At 35.5% G+C, this 26,591-nt stretch overlaps 2 protein-coding genes across 8 annotated transcripts in view; one reads left to right on the top strand and one right to left on the bottom strand.

Annotated features, from left to right (window-relative positions):
- The window catches only part of LOC309658531 (survival motor neuron protein), a 259,347-nt gene that overhangs the window by 7,719 nt on the left and 225,037 nt on the right, over positions 1 to 26,591 (bottom strand). The gene's annotated exons all lie outside the window — the stretch shown is intronic.
- The window catches only part of RAD17 (RAD17 checkpoint clamp loader component), a 29,603-nt gene continuing 3,037 nt past the window's right edge, over positions 26 to 26,591 (top strand). Inside the window, exons 1-17 of one of the 7 annotated variants that reach the window (XM_082457225.1) lie at positions 48 to 155; positions 493 to 535; positions 1,406 to 1,509; positions 3,732 to 3,989; positions 4,528 to 4,611; positions 6,083 to 6,239; positions 7,123 to 7,259; positions 7,741 to 7,793; positions 9,075 to 9,200; positions 9,294 to 9,363; positions 13,962 to 14,006; positions 14,620 to 14,731; positions 16,723 to 16,908; positions 17,207 to 17,292; positions 17,413 to 17,559; positions 19,013 to 19,162; positions 21,099 to 21,219. In XM_082457225.1, the coding sequence (XP_082313351.1) occupies positions 1,468 to 1,509; positions 3,732 to 3,989; positions 4,528 to 4,611; positions 6,083 to 6,239; positions 7,123 to 7,259; positions 7,741 to 7,793; positions 9,075 to 9,200; positions 9,294 to 9,363; positions 13,962 to 14,006; positions 14,620 to 14,731; positions 16,723 to 16,908; positions 17,207 to 17,292; positions 17,413 to 17,559; positions 19,013 to 19,162; positions 21,099 to 21,219 (1,774 nt within the window). In that variant the 5' untranslated portion in view covers positions 48 to 155; positions 493 to 535; positions 1,406 to 1,467. Of the gene's footprint in view, positions 156 to 492; positions 536 to 568; positions 777 to 1,405; positions 1,510 to 3,731; positions 3,990 to 4,527; positions 4,612 to 6,082; positions 6,240 to 7,122; positions 7,260 to 7,740; positions 7,794 to 9,074; positions 9,201 to 9,293; positions 9,364 to 13,961; positions 14,007 to 14,619; positions 14,732 to 16,722; positions 16,909 to 17,206; positions 17,293 to 17,412; positions 17,560 to 19,012; positions 19,163 to 21,098; positions 21,220 to 26,591 lie in introns of those variants that run through there. The other 6 variants (XM_082457224.1, XM_082457222.1, XM_082457227.1 and 3 more) reach the window with 6 other exon arrangements.

Here is a 26,591-nt window from a genome sequence, read left to right as displayed (position 1 = left end):
AAGCGCCCACCGACCTGGAAGGTCCCCGGGAGGCGGGACCTCCAAGAGGGTTCCGCCCTGAGCCCGGGTAGGGCTGGGTGGTTTCCCTTGCACCTGGAGCTGAGCCTGGGCTCCACCGCTCCTCTCGGCCCACGAGGGGATGCAGCTACCGGAAGGTAAGGCTGCCGCGGCTGCGGCTGCGGTGTATATATATCCTAGAGACGCGAGTCCATCTCTGCCTTCACGCCTTCCCAGACTCTCATGGCTCCTCCTCCCGACCTGCCCATCCCATCTGGGGATGAGACGGGTCGGGGTGCAGAGCTTTGGCCTGGAGCCGGGGCACGCGAGCTCATCTCGGCTTTCCCTTGACTAGCAGTATTAACGTTGGACAAATGTGTGAGCTTAGTATCCCCAGTGCAGTGGGTAGGATGGTGGTGGGTTTGCTAGAAATACTCTTCAGGTTCTCTTCTATCACTCTTCAGGTTCTCTTCTATCTCTGACGTCTCATTTCAGAAACCTGGTACCATCAAGGACAGTTGCCTGCTTTTTAAAGGAGGTAACTGTCAGTCTTGCTTTCAAAGAGCGACTAGAATCCTGACTGTGACAACGGTCTGCGTCTTTTATTTCGACCTGCCAACTCTGTGTTTTCCACCTATGTAACTCTTTGAAACCGCAAAGCAAAAACTTCTGTAGTCGTGAACAATTTCTATGTGTGTGTGTGTGATTTGTTTTCTAGTGTGTGGAAGTATTTACACATAAATTATGTGTGACTCCAAACTATAAAGCTCAGTTTACAGGTTTGTAGACCTTAAAAAACTTTCTTTCTGGCTAACTTAAAACTGGTGAGTTCACTAGTTTGTATAAACATTGAAGAACTATGAAAGTCAGAAAACAGTGTTGCCAAAAAATTTCGTAATAACGTATTCAAATAACAACAGTTATAGAAAAAGTTTACAGTAAGATATAAAGTCTTTGTCCAAAGTAAGTGATAAGTCTGAATTCATTGTATGGTGCTTTTTTTTGTTATTATTTTTGAAATTTCGGAAAATTTTTTGAAATTTTATAATTTGAAATGTGGGGAATTTTAATTTTCAGTATGAAAACTACACAAATAAAATAGTTTAATTTTTCTTAATGACAAAAGGTAGGTACACAAATGTGTAGTTTTTCTGTTTTCTCTAATACATTATTGAGTTCGTAGGAAAAACATTACATCACCACAGATAATTTGACAGTTATAGTCATTAAAAGTAAAATTTATTTTAGCATTTTGATTTTTTGCTGCATGTATGTTTGCTGTGTTCTCTTTCACTAGTTCTTGAGCCTTAACTTTATTATGTCGTTGATTTTTATCAATATATATTAATTACTTCTGTTTTACAGTTTTTCTTAATTTGAGATTTTTTTTCGTCTTTTTTTCCCCTAGGTGAATTATACTTTAATGTACTACAGGTTGTATGCTACGGATGGGAACTATTAAAGTTTATAATGTCAAAAACTTTTCTTAGACCAAAGGTATCTTCCACAAAGGTATGATACACTAAAATGGCCATGTGATAACTGCCAAAAGGAGTTATGAATGTTTACGTGTGTTCCCAATGACTTATTACTGCTGTGAGAGTAATGGTGCCCAGTATTTGTTGTAATTAGTGATCTAAAAAGTTCAGTAATAAATTGTGAAACAACTGTACACTGAAAACACAACCTTAATTTTGAAAAAATGCTTATTTACAATCCTGGTCACAAAGAAAAGGCTGAAAACTCTTGAATGAAAGAGCAGTAGAAGAAAAATACATGAGCTGTAGTTGGTGTTATAGCTTAGCAACAAGCCCTGCTTCTTAGAAATTATGTGGTTCAGTGTGCCAGTTCTCAACAAGGCTAGCCGGTGGGTAGGATGGGTATCAGACAGTATACTGAAAGTTAGCTGTTTTCCTAGTGGTGGATCGATTTTTCTTTTACTCTAAGTGAATTATTTAACTTTGCTGTTTCTCTTCCTCTTCCTCTTTTTTTTTTTTAAAGTAAATGGAAATCCACATTTACCTAAGAAATAAAACTGTAAAATGTATAAGTAACATGGAGATTGGAATCGTTAGATCAGAGTTGCTATCAAGAGTTTTACTACTACTACTATTTTTATGTACTCTTAAAAATACAGGAAAGGGGCCAAAATTGTAATACTAGTAATAGTCTTTTTAAAGAGGAGGAAATGAATTGGGTAGCTATGACTAAAATTTTTTTTCCAAAACGTCTTCATTTCTTTTTTTTTTTTTTTTTAAACGTATTTTTATTTTATTTATTTATTTTTGGCTGTGTTGGGTCTTCGTTTCTGTGCGAGGGCTTTCTCTAGTTGCGGTGAGCGGGGGCCACTCTTCATCGCGGTGCGCGGGCCTCTCACTGTCGCGGCCTCTCTTGTTGCGGAGCACAGGCTCCAGACGCGCAGGCTCGGTAATTGTGGCTCACGTGCCTAGTTGCTCCGCGGCATGTGGGATCTTCCTGGACCAGGGCTCGAACCCATGTCCCCTGCATTAGCAGGCAGATTCTCAACCACTGCGCCACCAGGGAAGCCCCCGTCTTCATTTCTTTACCCACTGCTGATCATAATCCTAGATTCTGTTTATAAGAGGAATGAAGTTTGATTTCACATTCATAAAATACTTGTAAGTATTGCTTCTCCCGAGCCTACTTTCAGCTCCAACCTCTGTTTTTGGTTTTGTTTGTCTCCCAGAAAGGAACACTGTCAAATAAATCGTTCACAACTATGGCTGAGTATTCTTTAAGGAAAATATAATCTTGTTAGTCAGGCAGGGAATTACAAAAGTCAGGTACTAAGCTAGATTTTTTTAGATTTATACTGTTGGAATGTTAAGAAAAAGTCCACTTTTAAAATTCTAATTATTAAAAAAAGAACGCTTTTTAATACTCCTAAATATTTTTAGGTTAAAATTGCTTAACTTAGCATTTTTCTCTATGTATTCTTGCAAAGGATTTTAAAGAAAAGGAAATGTTGGAGGGAAACGTAGAGGGGTTAATAGTTTCTATAGACCAGAAGACCATGAAATAGAACTCACTGATTTTCCTGCTCTATTAAACCAGTACTCTTTTTCCTAAACAAGTCTGACAAATCACCCTCCCTGGAAAGCCTGCCTCCCTTTCATAAACATATTAGTTGCTTCATGAGCTGAAGAAAAATATAATCAAGTCATAATTACAAACTATTCATAGCTTCAGTATTCTTAGACTTATCTTCACATCTCTTAAAGCCAGTAGGGATTATTTGAATGTATAAAATGGTTCTTAGTTTGTGAATGTATTAACCTGGTCAAGGCAGAAGTGTTACTTTTCTTACTGCTCTACATGGTTAAAATAATGCCTTTTTTTCTTTATTCTGTTTTACTTCTTTTTTGGTAGATAATTTTAATATTTGTGTTTCAGGGCTACAAATGAGTTTTTAAAGTATCAGTCTAATCTTTATTCTGGGAAGATTATAATTAATAAAAGGAATTAAGTTTGTATTCTCTATTCATTTATATGACATCCATCATTACCATGGTCAAGTACATAAGTATACGTTTATGCTTATTGTAAAGTACAAAAATGACTAATACAGAGTCAATTTTATTTAAAGAGTTAATTTGTGAGATTTTTATTTTAAATGTTACAAGTATAAGAATTTTTTTAGTAGAGTAGTTTAGTTATATAGGGAATAGATGCAAAAAAAATGTAATAGTGTTTACGTGCTTTCTTTTTTTCAGACAACAAACTGGGTAGACTCATCATTTGATGATTTTTCGGAGACTACAAGCATCCCTACTATTACTGCCACATCATTAGGTGTGAATAACTCAAGTCTTAGAAGAAAAAAGGTGTCTTCCACACTAGAAAGTAGCAAATTTCCAGCTAGAAAAAGAGGAAACCTATCTTCCTCAAAGCAGATTTATGGTCTAGAAAATTCAAAAGAATATCTGTCAGAAAATGAACCATGGGTGGATAAATACAAACCAGAAACGCAGGTAATAAATGGCATACAAACAAGTCTACGTAATTTAGTTTCAGGAAGGAGAGGGATGTGCATTTTCAGATACTATTCATAAAAATCTTTCTGCCTAAATGAATTAGAAAAAAAATAATAATTTCTAGGTTTTTTATATTCCAAGGCTCAAATTTTCCCAACAGTTATTCAGAAGGTATACCATTGGTTATTTGTCTTCGATTTAATTTAACCCCCAACATAGACTTGATCCATTTAATTTTTTGCTAAATGTAATACCCCTCCCTATTAATCCTCTTCCCAAAATGTATTACAGGATTTTAAAATATTTTATAATTGCATATGTGCCTCAAATTTTCATATACTGGGGTCAGTTTAAGAATAGAATTTTTCCATATCAATATAAAGAATTGAATTAAGTATAATCAAAAGGACCTTTTTATTACTATATCATGTTACTTGTTTCTAGTTTTTTTCATTAAAAATGTGTAGATTAACCTGTGCTGATGTATCAAAAATTTTTGAGTTAAAATGTTTTATTTGAAACTTGAAAATTTTAGCATGAACTTGCTGTGCATAAAAAGAAAATTGAAGAAGTTGAAACCTGGTTAAAAGCTGAAGTCTTAGAAAGGCAGCCAAAGCAGGTAACTAAATAAGAAATGTGTTTAAAAACATTTGGCCTCAGATGTTTCTCTGGCTTATAGTTGGTTATAAGAAGTTAAAAACTTTCATGTTGACTTTGTTCTCATAAGTCCAGATCACCTGCAGTAGAAAGCTGTCTGACCTTACTACTTCTTCCTCATTAAAACACTCAAGAGACTTTGTGTTTCCCCTTTAACTTGTACCTCTTTTTCCCTCTTATATATAAAGCATAGTAAACCATTAGGGTGCTAATATATTTAGCATATCAGATTATCTCACACTAAAGCAAGTAGGCAAATTGCATATTAGTTTTTGTATTAAATATAGCCTAAAATAGTCATTCATCTTACGCTTATGTTTTTTCTTTCACTTCCTAATTCCATAATTACCCTTGGCCCCCAAGCTAGAATATTCTCTCTCTCTCTTTTTAAACTTTTTTAATTTTGAGATTCTTGAAACATAAAGAAAAAATAGAAGAGTAAAAATAGAATAGTAAGTGAATATTCATGTACCTGTAAAAATACCCATCATTTTCTCCCATGAGTATTTTAACGTAAATTATAAATGTTTGGCATTTAATTCTCTAATGTTATCTAATGCTCAGTTCATACTCACATTTTTCCAGTTGTCTTTTATATCTGGTTTGTTACAACCAGTATTTAATCAAGGACCACCCGTTACATTTGATTGTTCTATCTCTTAGGACTTTTAAAATCTAGTACAGTTGCCTTCACCTTCTCTTTCCACAAGCTGCACAGCATGACCAAAAAATAAATAAATAAATAATAAAATTAAAGTGTAACTGGCTCTTCTCTGGGTCCAGGTATACAGGCCCTTATTTACTGTAGTTAATAAAGGTAAACAAATGAGCAAGGATTACAGCCCACCATTATATGTAGGACATCTTCCCCTGATAATTTTTCAGTTTTAACTTTTTTATCAGATTTACTGAATGAGGGAATGTTACTGGTAGCTGCATCCTCTAGTCTGTCTTTAGAGTCCTGTCTCTGGTAATATATTTCTTAATATACATTTCTTAAAGAATCTGATATCTAAACTGAGGTTTTTCCATAAGAATATTATACTTATATAATATTGAAGTATATAATCCAAAGAGAGGTCTGTATTAAGGTTGAATTTTATGAGTTCAGGTAACCCCTAAAAATACTTGTTTCAGACATTACCTCTTTAATCTAGCTGAAGTTGTTTTAATTTGGCTACTGAGTAGTCCTTGGGAGGAACATAATGCAAGAATTGAGGAATTATCAGAAGCTATGCTTAGAAGTTCAGGAAATAAGATTCTCTTATCTAAAGCTGGTTTATTCCAGCTAGCATCGTGAAATTTAGTCTGCTTATACCCAACATTCAGTAAATATCTGTAGAGGTAATTAATATTTAGAAAGAATATTCAAACATAATATTCTAGCGTTCCAATGATTTTGACTTTTTATTCATGTTTATATTTGGTTTTAGGGTGGATCTATTTTATTAATAACAGGACCCCCTGGATGTGGAAAAACAACAACTATAAAAATACTATCAAAGGAGCATGGTATTCAAGTACAAGAGTGGATTAATCCAGTTTTACCACAATTCCAAAATGATGATTTCAAGGAGATATTTAATCCTGGTAAGGTTTGCTCTGAAGGTAGTGGAAATAGTGGGGAAAGTCTGGTTTACAGGAGGTTTGTAACAAGCCCCCCATCTATATCTTTAAGATTTCTAAGACCCTATTGGGTATATGGGTTTTTTTGTTTGTTTGTTTATTTTTAAAATTTATTTATTTATTTTTGGCTGCATTGGGTCTTCGTTGCTGTGCGCGGGCTTTCTCTAGTTGCAGCAAGCAGGGGCTACTCTTCGTTGCCGTGCACGGGCTTCTCATTGCGGTGGCTTCTCTTGTTGCAGAGCACGGGCTCTAGGCACGCGGGCTTCAGTAGTTGTGGCACACGGGCTCAGTAGTTGTGGCTCGCGGGCTCTAGAGCACAGGCTCAGTAGTTGTGGCGCATGGGCTTAGTTGCTCCGCGGCATGTGGGATCTTCCCAGACCAGGGCTTGAACCCGTGTCCCCTGCATTGGCAGGCGGATTATTAACCACTGCGCCACCAGGGAAGCCCAAAACTTATTATTAAATTAAATTAAAACTTACTGTTATTGAAAACAGCTCATTTATAGTCATGCACTAATAGGGAGAATCTTCAATGTGTAGGCAGAGTCATAAATATTTTTACCAATTGTATGACTTATACTAACAGCTGTGTTCTGAAATCAGTTAACTCCATATTACCTTCATTGGTACAGAAAAGTTACTGTTGTTCATAGTGACTTTTGTCTTTTGAAATGAATATTCTATTTTAAATTTGAACAATTTTGCCTAAAAAAGAGTCTACAATATTGTGTGCTCCTTCATGTATATGTAAATGTATTCATTAATGTATATGTATATTACGTACATATGTATAATATTGGTGTGTATATTTGGTTGAAAATAAAAGTATTAAATATGTTTCCTTTCAGAATCAAGCTTCCATGTATTTCCTTATCAGTCTCAGATAGCAGTTTTTAAAGAGTTTCTACTAAGAGCGACAAAATATAACAAACTACAAATGCTTGGAGATGATCTGAGAACTGATAAGAAGATAATTCTAGTTGAAGTAAGGACAGCTTTTGAAATTCTGCTATAACTATTGAGTAAACAATTGTAAGATATATTTTATGTGGTAATGACATTTACTCTCTCCATAGTATTAGTACTGGTAAAATATAACATAAAGGCTTTGTGTAATAGAAGAAACCTAAAGTTTTTTGCAGTAAACTTGGATAGAGTAGCTACAGGTTAATGAACTTTAAGAATTTAATGGCCTAAGTATAGAAAGGCAAAAAACATTTGGAAAGTGACGTCTTAGTAAAAATGTTATAATCTGTAGTGACCCTAAGGAATTTGCTATCAAAATCCCATTGATGTGTATTACTATTTAGGATATCAGCTATCTGATGTCTCCCTTAATTTCTACAAAAGTTCTGGTTACAGTACATTGAATAGATAACATTTTTCCTGTTTTGGTAAATATAAATCTGAAAATAAATTTACATGGGAATAAAACTGAGCTAATATTTCTCCTTTGTTTTTGGTAGGATTTACCTAACCAGTTTTATCGAGATTCTCATACTTTACATGAAGTTCTGAGGTGAGTTTCAGTGAACTTTTCTAAAACTCCAGATTAAATGGCAGATGGTTTAAATTTCAACCTTGCTTGCTATCTTTTTTCTTTTTTTAACATCTTTATTGGAGTATAATTGCTTTACAATCATGTGTTAGTTTCTGCTTTATAACAAAGTGAATCAGTTATACATATACATATGTTCCCATATCTCTTCCCTCTTGCATCTCCCTCCCTCCCACCCTCCCTATCCCACCCCTCTAGGTGGTCACAAAGCACCGAGCAGATCTCCCTGTGCTATGTGGCTGCTTCCCACTAGCTATCTATTTTACATTTGGTAGTGTATATATGTCCATGCCACTCTCTCACTTGGTCACAGCTTACCCTTCCCCCTCCCCATATCCTCAAGTCCATTCTCTAGTAGGTCTGTGTCTTTATTCCCATCTTGCCCCTAGGTTCTTCATGACCTTTTTTTTTTTTTCCTTAGATTCCATATATATGTGTTAGCATATGGTATTTGTTTCTCTCTTTCTGACTTACTTCACTCTGTATGACAGACTCTAGGTCCATCCACCTCACTACAAATAACTCAATTTCGTTTCTTTTTATGGCTGAGTAATATTCCATTGTATGTATGTGTCACATCTTCTTTATCCATTCATCTGTTGATGGGCACTTAGGTTGCTTCCATGTCCTGGCTATTGTAAATAGAGCTGCAATGAACATTGTGGTACATGACTCTTTTTGAATTATGGTTTTCTCAGGGTATATGCCCAGTAGTGGGATTGCTGGGTCGTATGGTAGTTCTATTTTTAGTTTTTTAAGGAACCTCCATACTGTTCTCCATAGTGGCTGTATCAATTTACATTCCCACCAACAGTGCAAGAGGGTTCCCTTTTCTCCACACACCTCCAGCATTTATTGTTTCTAGATTTTTTGATGATGGCCATTCTGACTGGTGTGAGATGATATCTCATTGTAGTTTTGATTTGCATTTCTCTAATGATTAATGATGTTGAGCATTCTTTCATGTGTTTTTGGCAATCTGTATATCTCCTTTCGAGAAATGTCTATTTAGGTCTTCTGCCCATTTTTGGGTTGGGTTTTTTGTTTTTTTGATATTGAGCTTCATGAGCTGCTTGTAAAGTTTGGAGATTAGTCCTTTGTCAGTTGCTTCATTTGCAAATATTTTCTCCCATTCTGAGGGTTGTCTTTTGGTCTTGTTTATGGTTTCCTTTGCTGTGCAAAAGCGTTTAAGTTTCATTAGGTCCCATTTGTTTATTTGCTTGCTATCTTTTGTTATTTTAGGAAGTACGTGCAGATTGGTCGATGTCCTCTAATATTTATAATCTCTGACAGTCTCAGTGGAGGTAATAATCAAAGGTTACTGTTTCCCAAAGAAATTCAGGAAGAGTGTGCTATATCAAATATTAGGTAAGAATGAAATTTCTGCTTAAAATTTCATATACATACTGTATTTTTTAATTAATCACGTAACCACTATCTTTCTTTATAAAACTTTGACAGTTTCAACCCTGTGGCACCAACAATTATGATGAAATTTCTTAATCGAATAGTGACAAAAGAAGCTAATAAGGTATGTCTTTTAAGAACTGATTAATTTGAATCTTACATTGTAATTATAGAAAGCCAAACTTAAGTAGTATTATATAAACTTGAGGAGTTAGAGATACAAACTATTTCAGTTTTTAAAATTAAAGAATTTTAATTACACTCATAAAGCACGTCATTTTAGAAAATGTAGGAAATACTAATGTTAAAAATCCTTAACCTTTTTCTACTTTTAAACTTAATTTTCTTTTTCACATTGAGGTAAATTTCCCTTTGCTTGGCTTAGTGTTCTAAATTGTATCTGTTATCAAGAAGCTGTTTTCTGGCATCTAGTTCCATTAGTCAGCAACAGTCCAACTCTACTTTTGTCCTGTTGTCACTTTTTAAAGATTTAATGTATTTTTTATTTTGATAAAAATACATATCATAAAATTTACCATCTTAACCATTTTATTCCAGCTTTATTGAGATATAACTGACATATAACATCATGTAAGTTTAAGGTGTATGACACATTGATTTGATAAACTTATGTAATGAAAAATGATTACCACCATAGGGTTATCTAACACCTCCATCATGTCATGTAATTACCATTTCTTTTTTGTGGTGAGAACATTTAAGATTTTTTTCTCTTAGCAATTTTCAAATATGTAATACAGTATTATTAGCTGTATTATGTATTAGAAATATCTTAACCATTTTTAACCATCCAGTTCAATAGTGTTAAGTATACTAACATTGTTCTGAAATAGCTGTACTTTTTTTTTTTTTTTTTTAATTTGGTTGCGCGGGGTCTTAGTTGCAGCAGGTAGGCTCCTTAGTTGTGGCATGCGAAATCTTACTTGCGGCATGCATGTGGAATCTAGTTCCCTGACCAGGGATTGAACCCGGGCCCCCTGCATTGGGAGCACAGAGTCTTATCCACTGCGCCATCAGTGAAGTCCCTGAAATAGCTGTTACCTTTTCCCCCCATAAATTTATTTTATTTATTTATTTATTTATTTGGCTGCTTTGGGTCTTCGTTGCTGCATGGGGGCTTTCTCTAGTTGCGGCCAACAGGGGCTACTCTTCGTTGCGTGCATAGACCTCTCGTTGCAGTGGCCTCTCCTGTTGCAGAGCATGGGCTCCAGGAGCACGGGCTTCAGTAGTTGTGGCACGCGGGCTCAGTAGTTGTGGCTTGCGGGCTCTAGAGCACAGGCTCAGTAGTTGTGGCGCACGGGCTTAGTTGCTCTGCGGCATGTGGGATCTTCCCAGACCAGGGCTTGAACCCGTGTCCCCTGCATTGGCAGGCGGATTCTTAACCACTGCGCCACAGGGAAGTCCCATAGCTGTTAGTTTTAACGCATCATTTTTTTCTATTTTTCAAATCAAGATGATGTTAAAATAAATTGATGAAACTTCTACTCCCAGTAGCATGGTTCTAGGGGGCCCTACTGCTATAAATCAACTGGATCTTACATCATAATATATTTGGAGTGCTGGATCACAGGAACTGAGGGAATTCTCCAAGGGAGAGGTTATTTTGAGGATTAAAATTATGTATGTATGTAGAGCACTTAGCTGAATAAGTACAAGTATTAATAGTGAAATATTAGAAACACCCTGAGTCCAGTAATAGAGGGAGCAGTTACTGTGGTGAACTATTAATGTCATTAATTAGCGTTTTGAAAATATTCAGTGACATGGGGAAATACAATTTAATGTCAAGTTAAAAATAACAAGATGCGAAGTTATATGATAATTCTAACAATAGAAATGGTGTTTCCAGCCCTTGATATATCTGTCAAGCCCTATGCAAAGTATTTTTACGTACCTGATCTTATTAAACCCTCACCACAACCATACAGAATTATCCCCATTTTATAGGTAAGGAAGCTGAACTTTCGAGGGAAATAACTCGAATAATATTCCATGACTATTAAGTATCAGATGAGTTTAAGTTTTGTTCTGACTCCAATTCACTGTGCTAAAACAAAACATACAGCTGTCAATGACAACACAATGCACATATATACATAAACCTATACATACTAGAAGAAATACATAAAAATGCTAAGTGTGATTCTGGATGGTAGGATTACTTGTGATTTTTTTATTGTCTTTTTGAAAAAAATCTATGTTTTCTACTATAAGCATGATAATTATAAACTATATTTAAATATTAAACATTGAAGAAATAAAAATAGCATCATACTACTGTATCACATTACTCACAACTTTTTTTAAGACTAAGTCATTAAATTGCAAATGGCATTTACTCTAGCAAGTTAGTAAAAGGAGATACCATAACTTCTTTGTTATGTGGTTAATGTGCTTTAGTTGACCTGCAAGAATTTTAGAACTAGTATACTTTTGATATCATCATTGATATGTTACATAAAAGGAGCAGCAACAAGCACAATATTTACATATAAATATAAATCAAATATAAAATCAAATGTTATGATACTGTCTCGAGTCTCCAAGGATGATAATGATAGTATAAGAAGATTTAAAGGAGAGTTTAATTTCTGGTATTCTGTAGCTTAGTTAATTATATTAGGGAAGAGTGTTGACATCTTAAGTGAATGAGTTATAATAAGAAAGAGTGTTGAATATCTTAAGTGTTTTTCTTTAAGTTTAAATAAATGTTTCTCTGTATTCATAGGAAGAAAGATCTTTAGTCTTTTCTGATATCATGAGGTATATAAAGTGTGGAAGGAACTGCTGATCATACATCTTAGCCGTATTTGCCATGTGCACAGTAATTAACATCCATAGTATTTTCTTCAGCTACCAAGGATTATAATTTCAAATTATATTTCCTTACTGGCAAGTAATCCATATCTAGAATTTTTCAAAAACAAGTACTCCTCTCAAAACAATTTTTAAGGTAAATATAGTCCCAATAAAAATAAAGTTAATCTGGAAGAGAAGGCATGAGCAAGAAAATTTTGTAAAAGAGTGATGAAGAGAGACTTGCTGTCTAGGTATTGGAACATAATATGATGAAACTATAGGAAGTACAGCAGTGTGGTATTAGCACAGTAATAGACAAATGGAAGAATAAAATGAGCAGACAGCACAGAAATAGATCAGTATGTGTAAATGGGAATTTTTTATATAATGGAAGTGGTATTTTACATCACTGGGGAAGGAAAGTAGACTATTACGGTTAACAACTGGTGTTGGAACAATTGGATATTCATATAGAAAAACATAAGGTTGCCTCTTTAGTTCATACTATGCACAAAAATAATTTAAACCTTGATTAAAGATTTGAATACAAAAATTAGAAGAGTATTAGGAAAAAATACTGACTTTGGGTTGGGGGAAAGTCTTCTAAGCAAGAAACAAAAACCTGAAAGCCATGGATTTACTTCAGAAAAAATGGAAAACTTAGGAAATGACAGAAGGCATGGTAAACAAAGATAAAAAACAAGCATGAGAATGAAAGAAAATATTTGCAGTTTTTTAACAGAAAAGCATTAATACCTGAATATATTTTTTTATTTTTTATTTATTTTAACTTTGGCTGTGTTGGGTCTTCATTGCCGTGTGTGGGCTTTCTCTACTTGCGGCAAGGGGGAGCTACTCTTCATTGCGGTGCGCGGACTTATTGCGGTGGCTTCTCTTGTTGCGGAGCATGGGTTCTAGAGCACAGGCTTCAGTAGTTGTGGCTTGCAGGCTCTAGAGTGCAGGCTCAGTAGCTGCGGCGCACGGGCTTAGCTGTTCCACGGCATGTGGGATCTTCCCAGACCAGGGCTCGAACCCATGTCCCTTGCACTGGCAGACGGATTCTTAACCAATGGGCCGCCAGGGAAGCCCCACTAATACCTGAATACATAAAAATATGCCTGCAAAAAAAAAAAGGCTAAGAACAGAAGCCAGTACACAAAGAAATACAAATGGATAGTAAACATGAGAGGTGTTCAGCCCTACGTAGTAATCAGAGAAATTCATATTTAAACCAGGTAACATTTTTCACATATCAGAGTACAAAAAATTTAAGATTTATATACAGGGTTGCCAAAGATACGGAAAAATGAACACTCTCACCTACCATTGCTAGGAAAAATAAAACTGGTAAATGTTACAGACACTTTGAAGGGCACTCTGCTTCTACAGAAATGTTCATGCATGTTGGCAAAGGTATACAGTTGACCCTTGAGCAACATGGGTTTGAACTGCATGGGCCACATATATGTGCATTTCTTTCAGTAGTGAATGCTGCAGTACTACTGATCCATGATTGGTTGAATCCGAGGATGCAGAACCACGGCTACAGAGGGCAAACTATAAGTTACACTTGGATTTTCGACTGTGAGGAGGGCTGGCGTCCCTAAGCCCACATTATTCAAGGGTCAGCTGTATATATAGTATATATATAGGTCTGGAATAGTAAAAAAGTGGAAACAATGTAAATGTCCCTTCATTTGGGGAAATATTAGTTAAATTACTGTCTACCCATAATATTTTTTTTAAATTATGTAGACTTAAAGGTACTAACATACAAAGATCACAATGGTGTTAATTCATAGAATAATACATATGATATAATCCCACTTAACGTTTCAAAAATTAACTCTGAATATACTTACAGATACTATATATACTTACAGATACTATATTTACTTACAGATATGTGTGCACAAAAAGTGGTCTGGAAAGGCTCCTCCTAAAGTGGTAACAAATGTTACAAAGTTGGGATCTGTGGAGCAAAAGGATAACTTTCATAAAGAACTTTTGAAACAGCTTTGGTTAATAAAGTTAAAAATATATTAAAGATCGTAGCACAGTACTATTTTTCTATCAAGAGCTGAAATGGGATCATCTATGAACAATCACATGAATTCAGCTTAAGTTATGTTGTCAGTAACTATTAAGAGTTTCTGAGGGGGAAGAGAGGATAAGTTTTTCTTGTCTTATACTTGATCTACCAAGGGTGTGATAGGTGATATATCGTATTCACGTATTTATGCATTTGTGTGTGAGTGTGTGTGTGTGTTTATATATATTTGTATATATGTATGTATATAGTGAAAGAGAGAGAACTTCAAAATATAACCTAGTCCAAGTAAAAAAGTAAAACGGTATTTTATAACCTTGAAATTTTACCTTAAACTGTGATGTCATTGACACTTGTACCTTCATAAGCAGACTGTTGTTTAACATGTAGGCTTTTTAGCATTCAAATTGGAAAGATTCTATTATACTTCCATTAAGTTTAGAAAATAGGTGGTTTTGTTTGTTTTTTGCTTGGAAAATAGCTTTTTTAATTTTAATTTTTTCATTTTAGGATGGAGGAAAGATTGTTGTCCCTGATAAAACTTCTCTAGAGTTGCTCTGTCAAGGATGTTCTGGTGATATCAGAAGTGCAATAAACAGCCTCCAGTTTTCTTCTTCAACAGGTAACTGGAAAAGATACACTCTTATGGTATTTTATAGGTGACTAACTTTTTCTTAATGGTTCATGAAATGAAATTAAACTAAACATTTTAACTTAAAATTGGTATATACCTATCTCCACTTACTATTTTTTTATTGAGACAGTGTAATAAAATTACGTATGTACACATGCATACACACACCACTATGTGTCACCATATATATTTATATATCTGAGACAAAAGCTGATTTATTTACGTGGTTTGCCACTTTACCCTTCAAAGTTAATTTGGAATGAGACTTCCTGGGAGGAAATCCTGGCTCTGCCACTTCTCAGTTACTGAATCTTGCAAGTTACTTAATGTTTCCATGCCTTTATTTTTTCACCTTTTATATGAGAACCTGTCTGATCGAGATGTGTGAAGAGTGAGGTAATCCTTGTAGAGTGTTTATTCCAGTGCTTGACACACATTCAGTGCTCAAATGGCCAGCTGTTAATGAATTTAATAATAGTTCATATATGATATGTTTAACAAATGCATTTACACTTGTTAATATATAAAAGGGGTCCCTAGCCATGCTATAGTAAAGAGATAGCCCCACTAATAGCAATGAGTTAATTTTTGCACTTAATGATCATAATTTACTGCATACAGTCTTCATCAGAAAACATTTAACAAGTGACCTACTTGATGCTTAACATTGAGGAATTGACCTTAAAGAATTAAAAGCTCTTTGGAGATCTCAAAATCCACCTGAAATCCTAGTTTCTACCCACAAGTGTAACGTGTTCATTTAGTGACATCTTTGTTTTTCCAAATAACTCTACAGAAATAGACATCCTAACACAACTGAAACCAGAATTCTGCTTCTTGCTGTAGAAACATAAATGTAAATTGTGCTTAGGTTCACTACTAGAATTAGGGATGGGTCAGTTTGGGATCCTAACTACCATTTATAACGTTATTGCTCTGAGCTCAGAAATTTCAGAGGGAAGAAAATAATAGTGGGTCAGGAACTGTATTAGCAAATATGTTTTTTCATTTAATTCTCAGACCAGCCTAATGAGATAGACAATAGTAGGATTCAAACCTAGATCCTGTGTTTTTCTAATACTCCAGGCTGGTTTTCTGAAGTCATGCATTCTGAGTTGTTTTTGTTTCGTTAAATATTTATTTATTTATTTATTTCTGGCTGCATTGGGTCTTTGTTGCTGCGCAGGGGCTTTCTCTAGTTGCGGCGAGCAGGGGCTACTCTTCATTGCGGTGCGCAGGCTTCTTATTGCGGTGGCTTCTCTTGTTGCGGAGCATGGGCTCTAGGCACCCGGGCTTCAGTAGTTGTGGCACATGGGCTCAGTTCCTCCGCAGCATATGAGGTCTTCCCGGACCAGGGATCGAACCCGTGCGTTGGCAGGCAGATTCTTAACCACTGCACCACCAGGGAGTCCCTGAGTTTTAAAAAGTAGATTTCCCAGTGAAATTTGAACACGGGCTTATTCATAAATTGGAGACTGCCCAAATCAGTAAAGAAGTAATATAGCATCGTCGTTAAGCATGGATTGCAGAACCAGACTGTCTGGATTCAAATCACTTACTAGCTGCTGACCTTTAGCCAGTTACTTAACCTCTTTATGTCTCATTTCTTTACTCTGTATAATAATAGTTCTCCTCTGATAGGGTTGTTATGAGGACTAAATTAGTTAGTACATACCATGCACCAAGAATAGTACCTTGCCATTAACACTGTGAGAAACCAAGGTGATATGACTATGTTAAGAGTATGTCATTGTGTATGTGAAAATTTGAAGTCTGTGTCATGACATACTTTTAGATGACATTTAATTTCATTTTAATAGTTTAGTAACTGAAAGAGGACTCTGTATACTTCATAATTATTTATTAGAAAAACATTTAAATTAGAACACTTAGTGTAACTATATCTGAAATGTTCTCCGTTTTAATTTTCATATTTTAATTTTATTTTAAATGTTGTTTCTTGGGTGTATATTATTTAGGAAAGAACAATTTATGGCCAAGGAAAAAACGAATGTCTTCATTAAAATCAGATGCTGTGCTGTCAAAAGCAAAAGGAAGACAAAAACCTGATAGGATATTTGAAAATCAAGAGGTCCAAGCTATTGGTGGCAAAGATGTTTCTCTTTTTCTCTTCAGAGCTTTGGGGAAAATACTATATTGTAAACGTAAGAAAACCTTATACATTTTTAAAAAATCTGTTATTATCTTACAATTGAAATAAAATACATTTTTTAAAATGTCATATATTTGGTTCAGTTACAAGAAAGAGCTAGGACTAGGTCAGATACTCTTTGGCAGGACCTAAGAAAGGCATAGCAGAAAAATGTATTTAGATAGAGTATTTTTGGATTATGAGTGGGATTAAACATTAAAACCAACTGTTGAAAAACCTTCAAATGAGAGGTGCTATATAATTATAAAGGTGGTGTTATTTTTAATAACTCCAGACATTTTTTTTAATAGGAGCATCTGTAACAGAATTAGACTCACCTCGATTGCCTTCTCATTTATCAGAGTATGAGCGGGATACATTGCTTGTTCAACCTGAGGTAAAGTCTTTAATAACACTTAATACTATTTACACGCTGTATACTATTAATATTAAATATGTGTCCATATAAATTTGACCACTGAATTTTTACCAAAATTATATATACTTCTTTTTATAGGAAGTAGTAGAAATGTCACACATGCCAGGAGAATTATTTAATTTATATCTTCACCAGAACTACGTCGATTTCTTCACAGAAGTGGATGATCTTGTGAGAGCCAGTGAATTTCTGAGTTTTGCAGATATCCTCAGTTGTGACTGGAATGTAAGACCATTTGACTTAAATGTTTTTGTTTATGACTATTTCCTCAGAATTGAGAAAGAAAGTTTACTTTTATTCATACTGATTTGACATTATTTTAAGTAACTCCTTAATAACAATGACAAAATTAATTCATCCAACCCAGTGAAACTTCAGCAGTGAATCTGATTTTTCGATGATAATATACACTAATTTTTTCTAAAGTTATTTTCTGATTATAAAACTAATACATAGTCGGAAAACTTGACAACCATTGAAAAGTAGACAGAAGGAAAGGAACTGTGCCTCTATCTTTTCTTTTTTTTTTTTGGCCACACTGTGTGGCATGCGCTCTTAGTTCCCCAACCAGGGATCGAACCCATGCTCCTTCCAGTGGAAGCGTGGAATCTTAATCACTGAACCTCCAGGGAAGTCCCCTGTGCTTCTTGCTATACTTTCTGATGGTTTTTAAATTTATTTATTTATTTATTTGCACATTTGAAATTATTCACTATAAAGTTTGTATTTTTTCTTAACAGTTTAACTCTGCTCTGACTGGTATAGTAGTTACTAGACACTTGTGGCTATTTAAATTAAATTAAAAATTCAGGGATTTCCCTGGTGGTCCAGTGGGTAAGACCCTGTGCTCCCAATACAGGGGGCCCCAGGTTCGATCCCTGGTCGGGGAACTAGATCCCACATGCATGCCGCAACTAAGAAGCCCGCATGCTGCAACTAAAGATCCCACATGCCGCAACTAAGACCCAGCACAGCCAAAATAAAAATTAAAAAAAAAAATTCAGTTCCCTGGTCACACTAGCCATATTTCCATCATTTAAACAGTTATGATACAGTTTCTGTTATATATTTAGAGTTTCATTATTCAGCGGTTGCATTTGCTTAATTTTTTTATATTGCTTCTTTTTTATTTTGAAATTTTCCAACCTGTTGACAAATAGAAAGAATACACAGTGACTACCTGAATACCTTTAACTTTTGTTCACCGGTTTTTCACATTTTTCCACATTTGCTTAATCTGTATTGACACACTTGTTTTGGCTGAATAATTGGAAAGTAATTGTAGCATCACAACACTTAACACTTAAGCATGCATAAGGACATTGCTTTATTACAACCACAATAGCATTATCATACCTAAGAAAATAAACATAAATTCAGTAATATAATGTCCTTATTCCTGTTCCCCCAGCTATCTCAAAAATGTATTTAAAGTTATTTCCACCACCTCCATCCAACATCCAGTTAATATTCACGCATAGCGTTTGATTATTATGTCACAGTTGAATTTTCTTCAAAATTTTGTAGCACTATTATTTTTAGGGCTGTGGTGAGGTTGAAAAAAATGAACATACAGTAACTAAATATGATTAGCCTTTTTTGGGGGTCAGTAGTACCAATAAGTACAGTTTTATAAATCTCTTATTTTCTTAATTTCACATCTTGTCTCCTTCTCTAGATGCGCTCTTTACTCAGGGAGTATAGTACATCTATAGCTACGAGAGGTGTGATACATTCCAACAAAGCCCGAGGATTTGCTCATTGCCAAGGAGGAGGAACAAGTTTTCGACCCTTGCATAAACCCCAATGGTTTCTAATAAATAAAAAGGTAAAAAAAAAGAATTGTACATTTTCGAAGAGTGAACTATTTATGGTATGTGAATTATATCTCAATAAAGTTGGTTTTTTCTTTTAATTGAAAAAGAAAAGTGATCTTTCGTTCTTAATGAGAAATAATTGCTAAGGCCCACAATTTTCTTAGAATTATGATAAAACATAAAAAGGACAGTCTTCTTAAATGCTTAGTCATTTTTTTAAGGAAAAAGCACTCAAAAATTGAAAGCATATACCTATTTTATTGGCATCAAAGTATACAGGCCTACCTCGTTTTATAGCACTTTTAAAGCGTTTCACAGATAATGTGTTTTTTACAAATTGAAGGTTTGTGGCAATTCTGCATCAAGCAAGTCTATCAGCACCATTTTTCCAACCGCATTTGCTCACCTCGTGTCTCTGTGTCACATTTTGATAATTCTAGCAATATTTCAAACCCTCTACCAGCAAAAAGAGTATGACTGGATGACGGCTCAGGTGATAGTTAGCATTTTTTAGCAATGAAGTATTTTTTAATTAAAGTATGTACAGTGTTTTTTTAGACATAATGCTATTGCACACTTAGGAGACTATAGTCTAGTGTGAGCATACCTTTTTTTTTTTTGGCCACACCGAATGGCATGCAGGATCTTAGTTCCCCGACCAGAGACTGAACCCGTGCCCCCCTGCAGTGGGAGCGCAGTCTTAACCTCTGGACCACCAGGGAAGTCCCAAGCATAACTTTTATATGCACTGGGAAACCACAAAATTTGTGTGACTTGCTTTATTGTGATATTCACTTTATTGTAGTGGCCTGGAACTAAACCCACAGTATCTCTGAGGTATGCCTGTAGTTATAATTATATTTTCGTTTCAGTTGAAAATAAATCCTGGCTTTACCTCTAACCATCTGCACAAGTTATTTCACTTAATATGCCATTAGTTTCCACAGCTGTAAGTATGGAGGACTGAATTATTTAGAGGTCAAAAACAGGTGGCTCACAAGTTGAATACAACCCACACACAGATTTTTTTAAATGAATTGCCAATCTTTAAAAACTAGTATAATAGTTAAAACTCAGGTAAGGATTTCTGGCTTCAGAATTTCTGCGATCTCCTGAAAAAAAAAATTGGAAGTAAGGCAACACTGGTCCATATTTTACATGGCAGCGGTCTGCTCAAGCCAAGTATAATCTGCCCCTTGGTGATGGGAGTGGTCAGTACCACCTCCCCAAGCTGTTCCACTGCACTGATTTCTATTAACTGCCTGACTCCAATAGCATCTGAATTTGTGACCCCCAGACTAGGTCATCTCTAAGATGTCTTCCAGTTTTAAATTCATATGGCTACATATGAACCTATCATTCATTACCTAAGAAAATTTTCATTGGATTTCTTGGAGAATTTCATTACTTTTAAGCAATTTATGTCCCTTATTGACTTGCTTTGTGCTTTATAGCATGTATATTAATTTTGCATTTGTTACATATAAATGATTAAAGACTGTGAGCGCCTGAAAGGCAGAGATCATACTTCTCTTATCATCACTGTAGCATAGTGCCTCTCTTAACTGAAGAAAATACCTTCTTTCATTGAGAAACAATATCCTCACATAATTTGTGATATGTGTATGCTCATAAACAGAAGTCCTTTAATTTTTAAGTTTGTTTTTCTTCTACCTTAAGTCTTGTTCTTATTGCTGTTATATCAAGTGTGAAATAGTTGTGTAGATAAAATGCTTTGTTAGATAATGCTAGGACAGTTATAAAGGACTAATCAAGCTGCCCAGCGTGGCCAAAAAAAAAAAAAAAGGGACTGATCAGATAAACTCTTAGAGTATATTTGTAACATATAAACCCACATACTTTGTGATATAATAAACTTAGTCTAGGAATAAATATCCATATTTAAATTTTTATTTTTCATTTCACCATTTTTTTCCTTCTCTGCAGTATCGGGAAAATTGCCTGGCAGCAAAAGCACTTTTTTCTGACTTCTGCTTACCAGCTTTATGCCTCCAAACTCAGCTGTTGCCATACCTTGCTTTGCTAACCATTCCAATGAGAAATCAAGGTAATAACATGGGTTTTCCTTATCCCCAAGAAGTAGTGTTTTATAACATTATGTTTTTGTGGATCAACTTATTCCTCCTGTGTACCAGTGACCCTAAGTTTTTTTCCCCTTTATTTTTTGAATCAGAATTAATACATGCTTTTTGATTAAAAAAGAAAGAAATTAAATAATAAAGAAGTACATAAAGTAAAAATTGAAAGTCCCCTATAACCATGCGTAATTCCTTTTGACAGATTGGTGTAAATTCTTCTAGACTTTTTCCTGTGCGTATACAAATGTTAGATGTAAGCTTTAATTTTTTTTGTCACTTATCATGCATAGCGCTCCATATTTTATAATTCGGGCAAAGGAGCTCTAGAGGCTGGGAAGTCCAAAATCAAGGTGCCATCAGATCCAGTGTCTCGTGAGGGCCTGCTTCCTAGTTTTCAGATGGCCATCTTCTCATTGTATTCTCACATGGTAAAGAGCAGAGTAAAAGAGAGCTCTCTCTGGGTTCTGTTATATAAAGGCACTAATCCCATTCATGAGGGCTCTACCCTCATGACCTAAGCACCTCCCAAGGCTCCATCTCCTAATAACATCACTTCAGGGGTTAGGATTTCAAAATATGAATTTGGGGTGACAGAAGCATTTAGTCTATAACAGCAGCAATGCAAAAGTATATTCAAATCTAACTCATATTTTTTCAAAATTTATAATAATTTTATTCAACCTTATTGATAGGTATTTTGGTTGATTTCAATATTACAAGCAGTATTCATTAATAGGATGTTTACATTGTCTTTCCAAGTTTTGAAATTATAAATAATGCTAAAAAAATTAGTATGCCTTTGGCAATACACATTTGCCTAGTTTATGTCTACTGAGGTTTGCCTTTTTTTGAACTTTACCAATTTTTCCATCAGTTGTTTCTCTTTTTTAATGTGTGTCTTAAGGGCCACATTTCATTAATAGTCCTAGGTCACATGTCTGTGGTGCTGATCTTCAAGGTAGAACAGAGAATTTGTGTAACATTGAAAATATTGCTAATCTACTACATAACTCATCAAACTTCTCAAGTTTTTTTTAAACTTTCAAATTTTTTTTTTTTTAATTATTTTTGGCTGTGTTGGGTCTTTGTTGCTGCACACGGGCTTTCTCTAGTTGCGGCAAGCGGAGGCTACTCTTCGTTGCTGTGGGCAGTCTTCTCATTGCAGTGGCTTCTCTTGTTGCGGAGCACAGGCTCTAGGTGTGCGGGCTTCAGTAGTTGTGGCACGTTGGCTCAGTAGTTGTGGCTCACGGGCTTAGTTGCTCCGCGGCATGTGGGATCTTCCCAGACCAGGGCTCAAACCCATGTCCCCTGCACTGGTAGGTGGATTCTTAACCACTGCGCCACGAGGAAAGTCCAAAACTTCTCAAATTTTAAAGATAGGGTTTGCCTTATGAATTATCAGAAGAGAGGATAATAGAGTAAATGTCTGCCTTCATACAATGAGAGTCTCATCTTTTAAGAATATTGATACTTAAAGATTTTAAATATTCTGTATTTACAGGCAGAAGTGAGATGACTTTTGAGCAATGAGAATGATTAATCTGTGAGTCAGAATCCAGAGAGTTCCCTATCCTTGACTATTATTTTTAGATTATACTAGTTTTTATTTATTTATCGTTTTGGCTGTGCTGCATGGCTTGTGGGATCTTAGTTCCCCGACCAGGGATTGAACCCGGGCCCTCAGCAGTGAAGGTATGGAGTCCTAACCACTGGACCACCAGGGAACTCCCAGGTTATACTAGTTTTTAAACTTTATTTTGAAGTAATTTCAAACTTAGAAATTAGAAGAATGGACAAAGAAGTTCTTGTATATCCTTCACCAAGATTCCTCAGTGTTTCATTTTTTACCATATTTGCCTTTTATTCTTTCTCTTTATACATACATGTACACAAATATATGTATTTTTTTCTGAACCATGTGTGAGTAAAGTGCAGACATTATGCCCATTATTCTTAAACACTTCAGCATGTACTTCCTGAAAACAAGGACATTCTCCTACATAACCACAGTATATACATCAAAATCGGGAAATCAACATTGATATATTACTGTTAATTTATAGTTTAATTATTAGACTCCATTTGTAATTTATAGATTCCATTCAAATTTTGCCAATTGTCCTAATAATGCCCCTTGTGAAATAACAACAAAAACTTGTTCTCTTGTCTAGAAATCCAATGCAAGATCACATGATACATTTAGTTACTTAGTTGCTATCTCTTTAGTCTCCTTTGATTTAGAATAGTACTGTGGTCTTTCTTCATCCATTACATTTTTGAAGCAGATTGTTATAACATGGACTGCCCCTGAATTTGGGTTTATCTGAGGATTCCTCATGAGTGGATTCAGGATATATATTTTGGGCAGGAATACCACAGAAGTGATGCTGTGTTCTTCTCAGTGCATCACATCAGGGGAATATGATGTCTATTTATACCATGCTGGTGAAGTTAACTTTTATTATTTGGTAAGATAACATCTCTCAGGTTCTCCAGTGTAAAGTTATTAAGTGTTTTGTGGGGAGACACTTTGAGACTATGTAAATATCCTATTTCCCATTAAAATTTCACCCACTAGTTATAGCATCTTTTGATAATTATTTCCTGAATCCGTCATGGTTGGCAAGTGATTTTCTAATGGCATTATTCCTTCTGTATTTGTGTTAATAAATTCTGCTGTAAGGTATTGCTTCGCCTTCTTCCCCATTTGTTTGTTTGTTTGTTTGTTTATATTTGTATGGACTCTGGAGCTTTTTCAGCTGTTGTTTCTATCATTATTTATTTTGGACTTAAATTCTCCAGATTTGGGCAGTGCAAGCTGCTTTAAGGTAACTCTGTGCCTTTACTCTTAGAGTACTTTCTTTCCGATACAAAGTGTTCCCGGATTATTTCATACTGTCCCTACATGGACTTAGAAATCTCAATGAGTCCTGGTTCCTTTTAGTGGATATGGACCCATCTCCCACTTTGCTAAATATATTCACTTGTTTACTTAATCCCTATGTCTATAACCTATCTGCTGACAATGCAGGCTGCTCCTTCAGTCCCAGCCCTACTGCCACCAACTTACATTGGCACAGCCATTCACATTCTTTGTCCCACTCCTAGCTGTGGGACAATGAATCGGTTTGATTAGTAAGAGTCTCCTTGGACCAGAATCATCAGCATCACCTGGAAGCTTGAGAAAAATGCAGAATCTCAGCCTCAACCAAGACCTACTGAATTGATCTGCAAGATCAATTAGCAAGATTCTCCAGGTGATTCTTATGCAGGAGATGTTTGAGGAGTTTGAGAAGTATTGGTTTGGATTACTCACATTGGAATCATCTAGAGAATCATTATATCCACTAGAAAGTTCAGATTCCAGGATCACAACTCTTAAGTTTTCCATATCAAAAAGCTGTTTTTTAAAAATCCTAATTGTATTGTGTAGTGGATTTTTAAAAAGGTAAGGTAGTGTTTGATTTGCAAACTTCAGAAGGTTTATAAAATTTAGTCAAAAATAGGATGTTTTGGCTTTTTTTTTTTTTAAGTCTTGTGGTCTGACTTTTTTTTTTTTTTTTTTTTTTTTTTTGGCTGTGTTGGGTCTTTGTTGCTGCGCGCCGGCTTTCTCTAGTTGTGGTGAGCAGTGGCTACTCTTCCTTGTGGTGTGCGGGCTTCTCATTGCGGTGGCTTCTCTTGTTGTGGAGCACGGGCTCTAGGTGTGCGGGCTTCAGTAGTTGTGGCACGTGGGCTCAGTAGTTGTGGCTTGCGGGCTCTAGAGCACAGGCTCAGTAGTTGTGGCACATGGGCTTGGTTGCTCCGAGACATGTGGGATCTTCCCTCACCAGGGCTCAAACCTGTGTCCCCTGCATTAGCAGGCGGATTCTTAACCACTGTGCCACCAGGGAAGCCCTTGGCTTTTCTTTTTATTCATCAATTTTTATCCCATTTCTTTCACTTTACTATGTCATTTCAGACATTTTATGTTTCTTCTGCTCATTTCTCTCTGTCCTCTTTTCTAGTCCTCCATTAGTGTTTGTTGGAATGCTTACAGGTATCTCACGTTTCATTCTGTTTTCTCCTTGATTGCATAATCTCTATCAGTCTGTGTTCCAGGTTACTGATTATTTCTTCTCCCAGTTCATATCTACTGTTGAGCCCCTGTAGTGGACTTTTCATTTTGGTTATTGTACTTTTCAAGTCCAGAATTTCCATTTGGTTCTTTTTTGCAATTTCCTTCTCTTTACTGATATTCCCTATTTGATGAGTCATTGTCATTATAGCTCCCTTTACTTCCTTTTTTTATTTTATTTTTTAAATTTATTTATTTCATTTATTTATTTTTGACTGTGTTTGGTCTTCATTGCTGCACACGGGCTTTCTCTAGTTGCGGCGAGCAGGGGCTACTCTTTGTTGTGATGCATGGGCTTCTCATTGTGGTGGCTTCTCTTGTTTGTGGAGCACAGGCTCTAGGCATGTGGGCTTCAGTAGTTGTGGCACGTGGGCTCAGTAGTTGTGGCTCGTGGGCTCTAGAGCACAGGCTCAGTAGTTGTGGCACGCAGGCTTAGTTGCTCCGTGGCATGTGGGATCTTCCCAGACCAGGGCTTGAACCTGTGTCCTCTGCATTGGCAGATGGATTCTTAACCACTGTGCCACCAGGGAAGTCCAACACTACCTACCTTTTGTCTGTGAATTTGACCACCCTAGGTACCCACTTAAGTGCAACCATACAATATTTGTCTTTTTGTGACTGGTTTATTTCATTTAGCATGTCATCAGGGTTTATTCATGTTATAGCATGTGTCAGAATTTCCTTCCTTTTTAAGGCTGGATAATATTACATTGTATATATTTACCACATTTTGTTTATCCGTTCATCTGTTTTTGGACACTTAAGTTTCTTCCACTTTTTTTTTTTTTAAACACCATTATTGGAGTATAATTGCTTTACAATGGTGTGTTAGTTTCTGCTGTATAACAAAGTGAATCAGCTATATGTATACATATATGCTTCCATTTTTTGACTGTTATGAATAATGTTGTTATAAATATGGATATACAGATGTTTCTTCGAGATCTTGCTTTCAGTTCTTTTGGGTGTATACCCAGAAGTGGAATTGCTAGATCATATAGTAATTCTGTTTTTAATTTTTTGAGGAACTACCTTACCATTTTCCACAGCAGCTACACCATTTTATATTTCTACAGCTTTCTCCACGTCCTTGTCAAACCTTGTTGTTTTATGGGGTGTTTTGATAATAGCCATCTTAAGGGGTATGAAATAGTATCTCATGGTTTTGGTTTGCATTTTCCTAACAATTTGTGACTTTAAGCATCTTTTCATGTGCTTTTTGGCCAT

Source organism: Balaenoptera physalus, assembly GCF_965194825.1.
Source record: "Balaenoptera physalus genome assembly, chromosome: 3".
Classification (NCBI taxonomy): Eukaryota; Metazoa; Chordata; class Mammalia; order Artiodactyla; family Balaenopteridae; genus Balaenoptera; species Balaenoptera physalus.
Note: the sequence above shows the minus strand (reverse complement) of the source record. Positions and strands in the feature narration are given on the sequence as shown.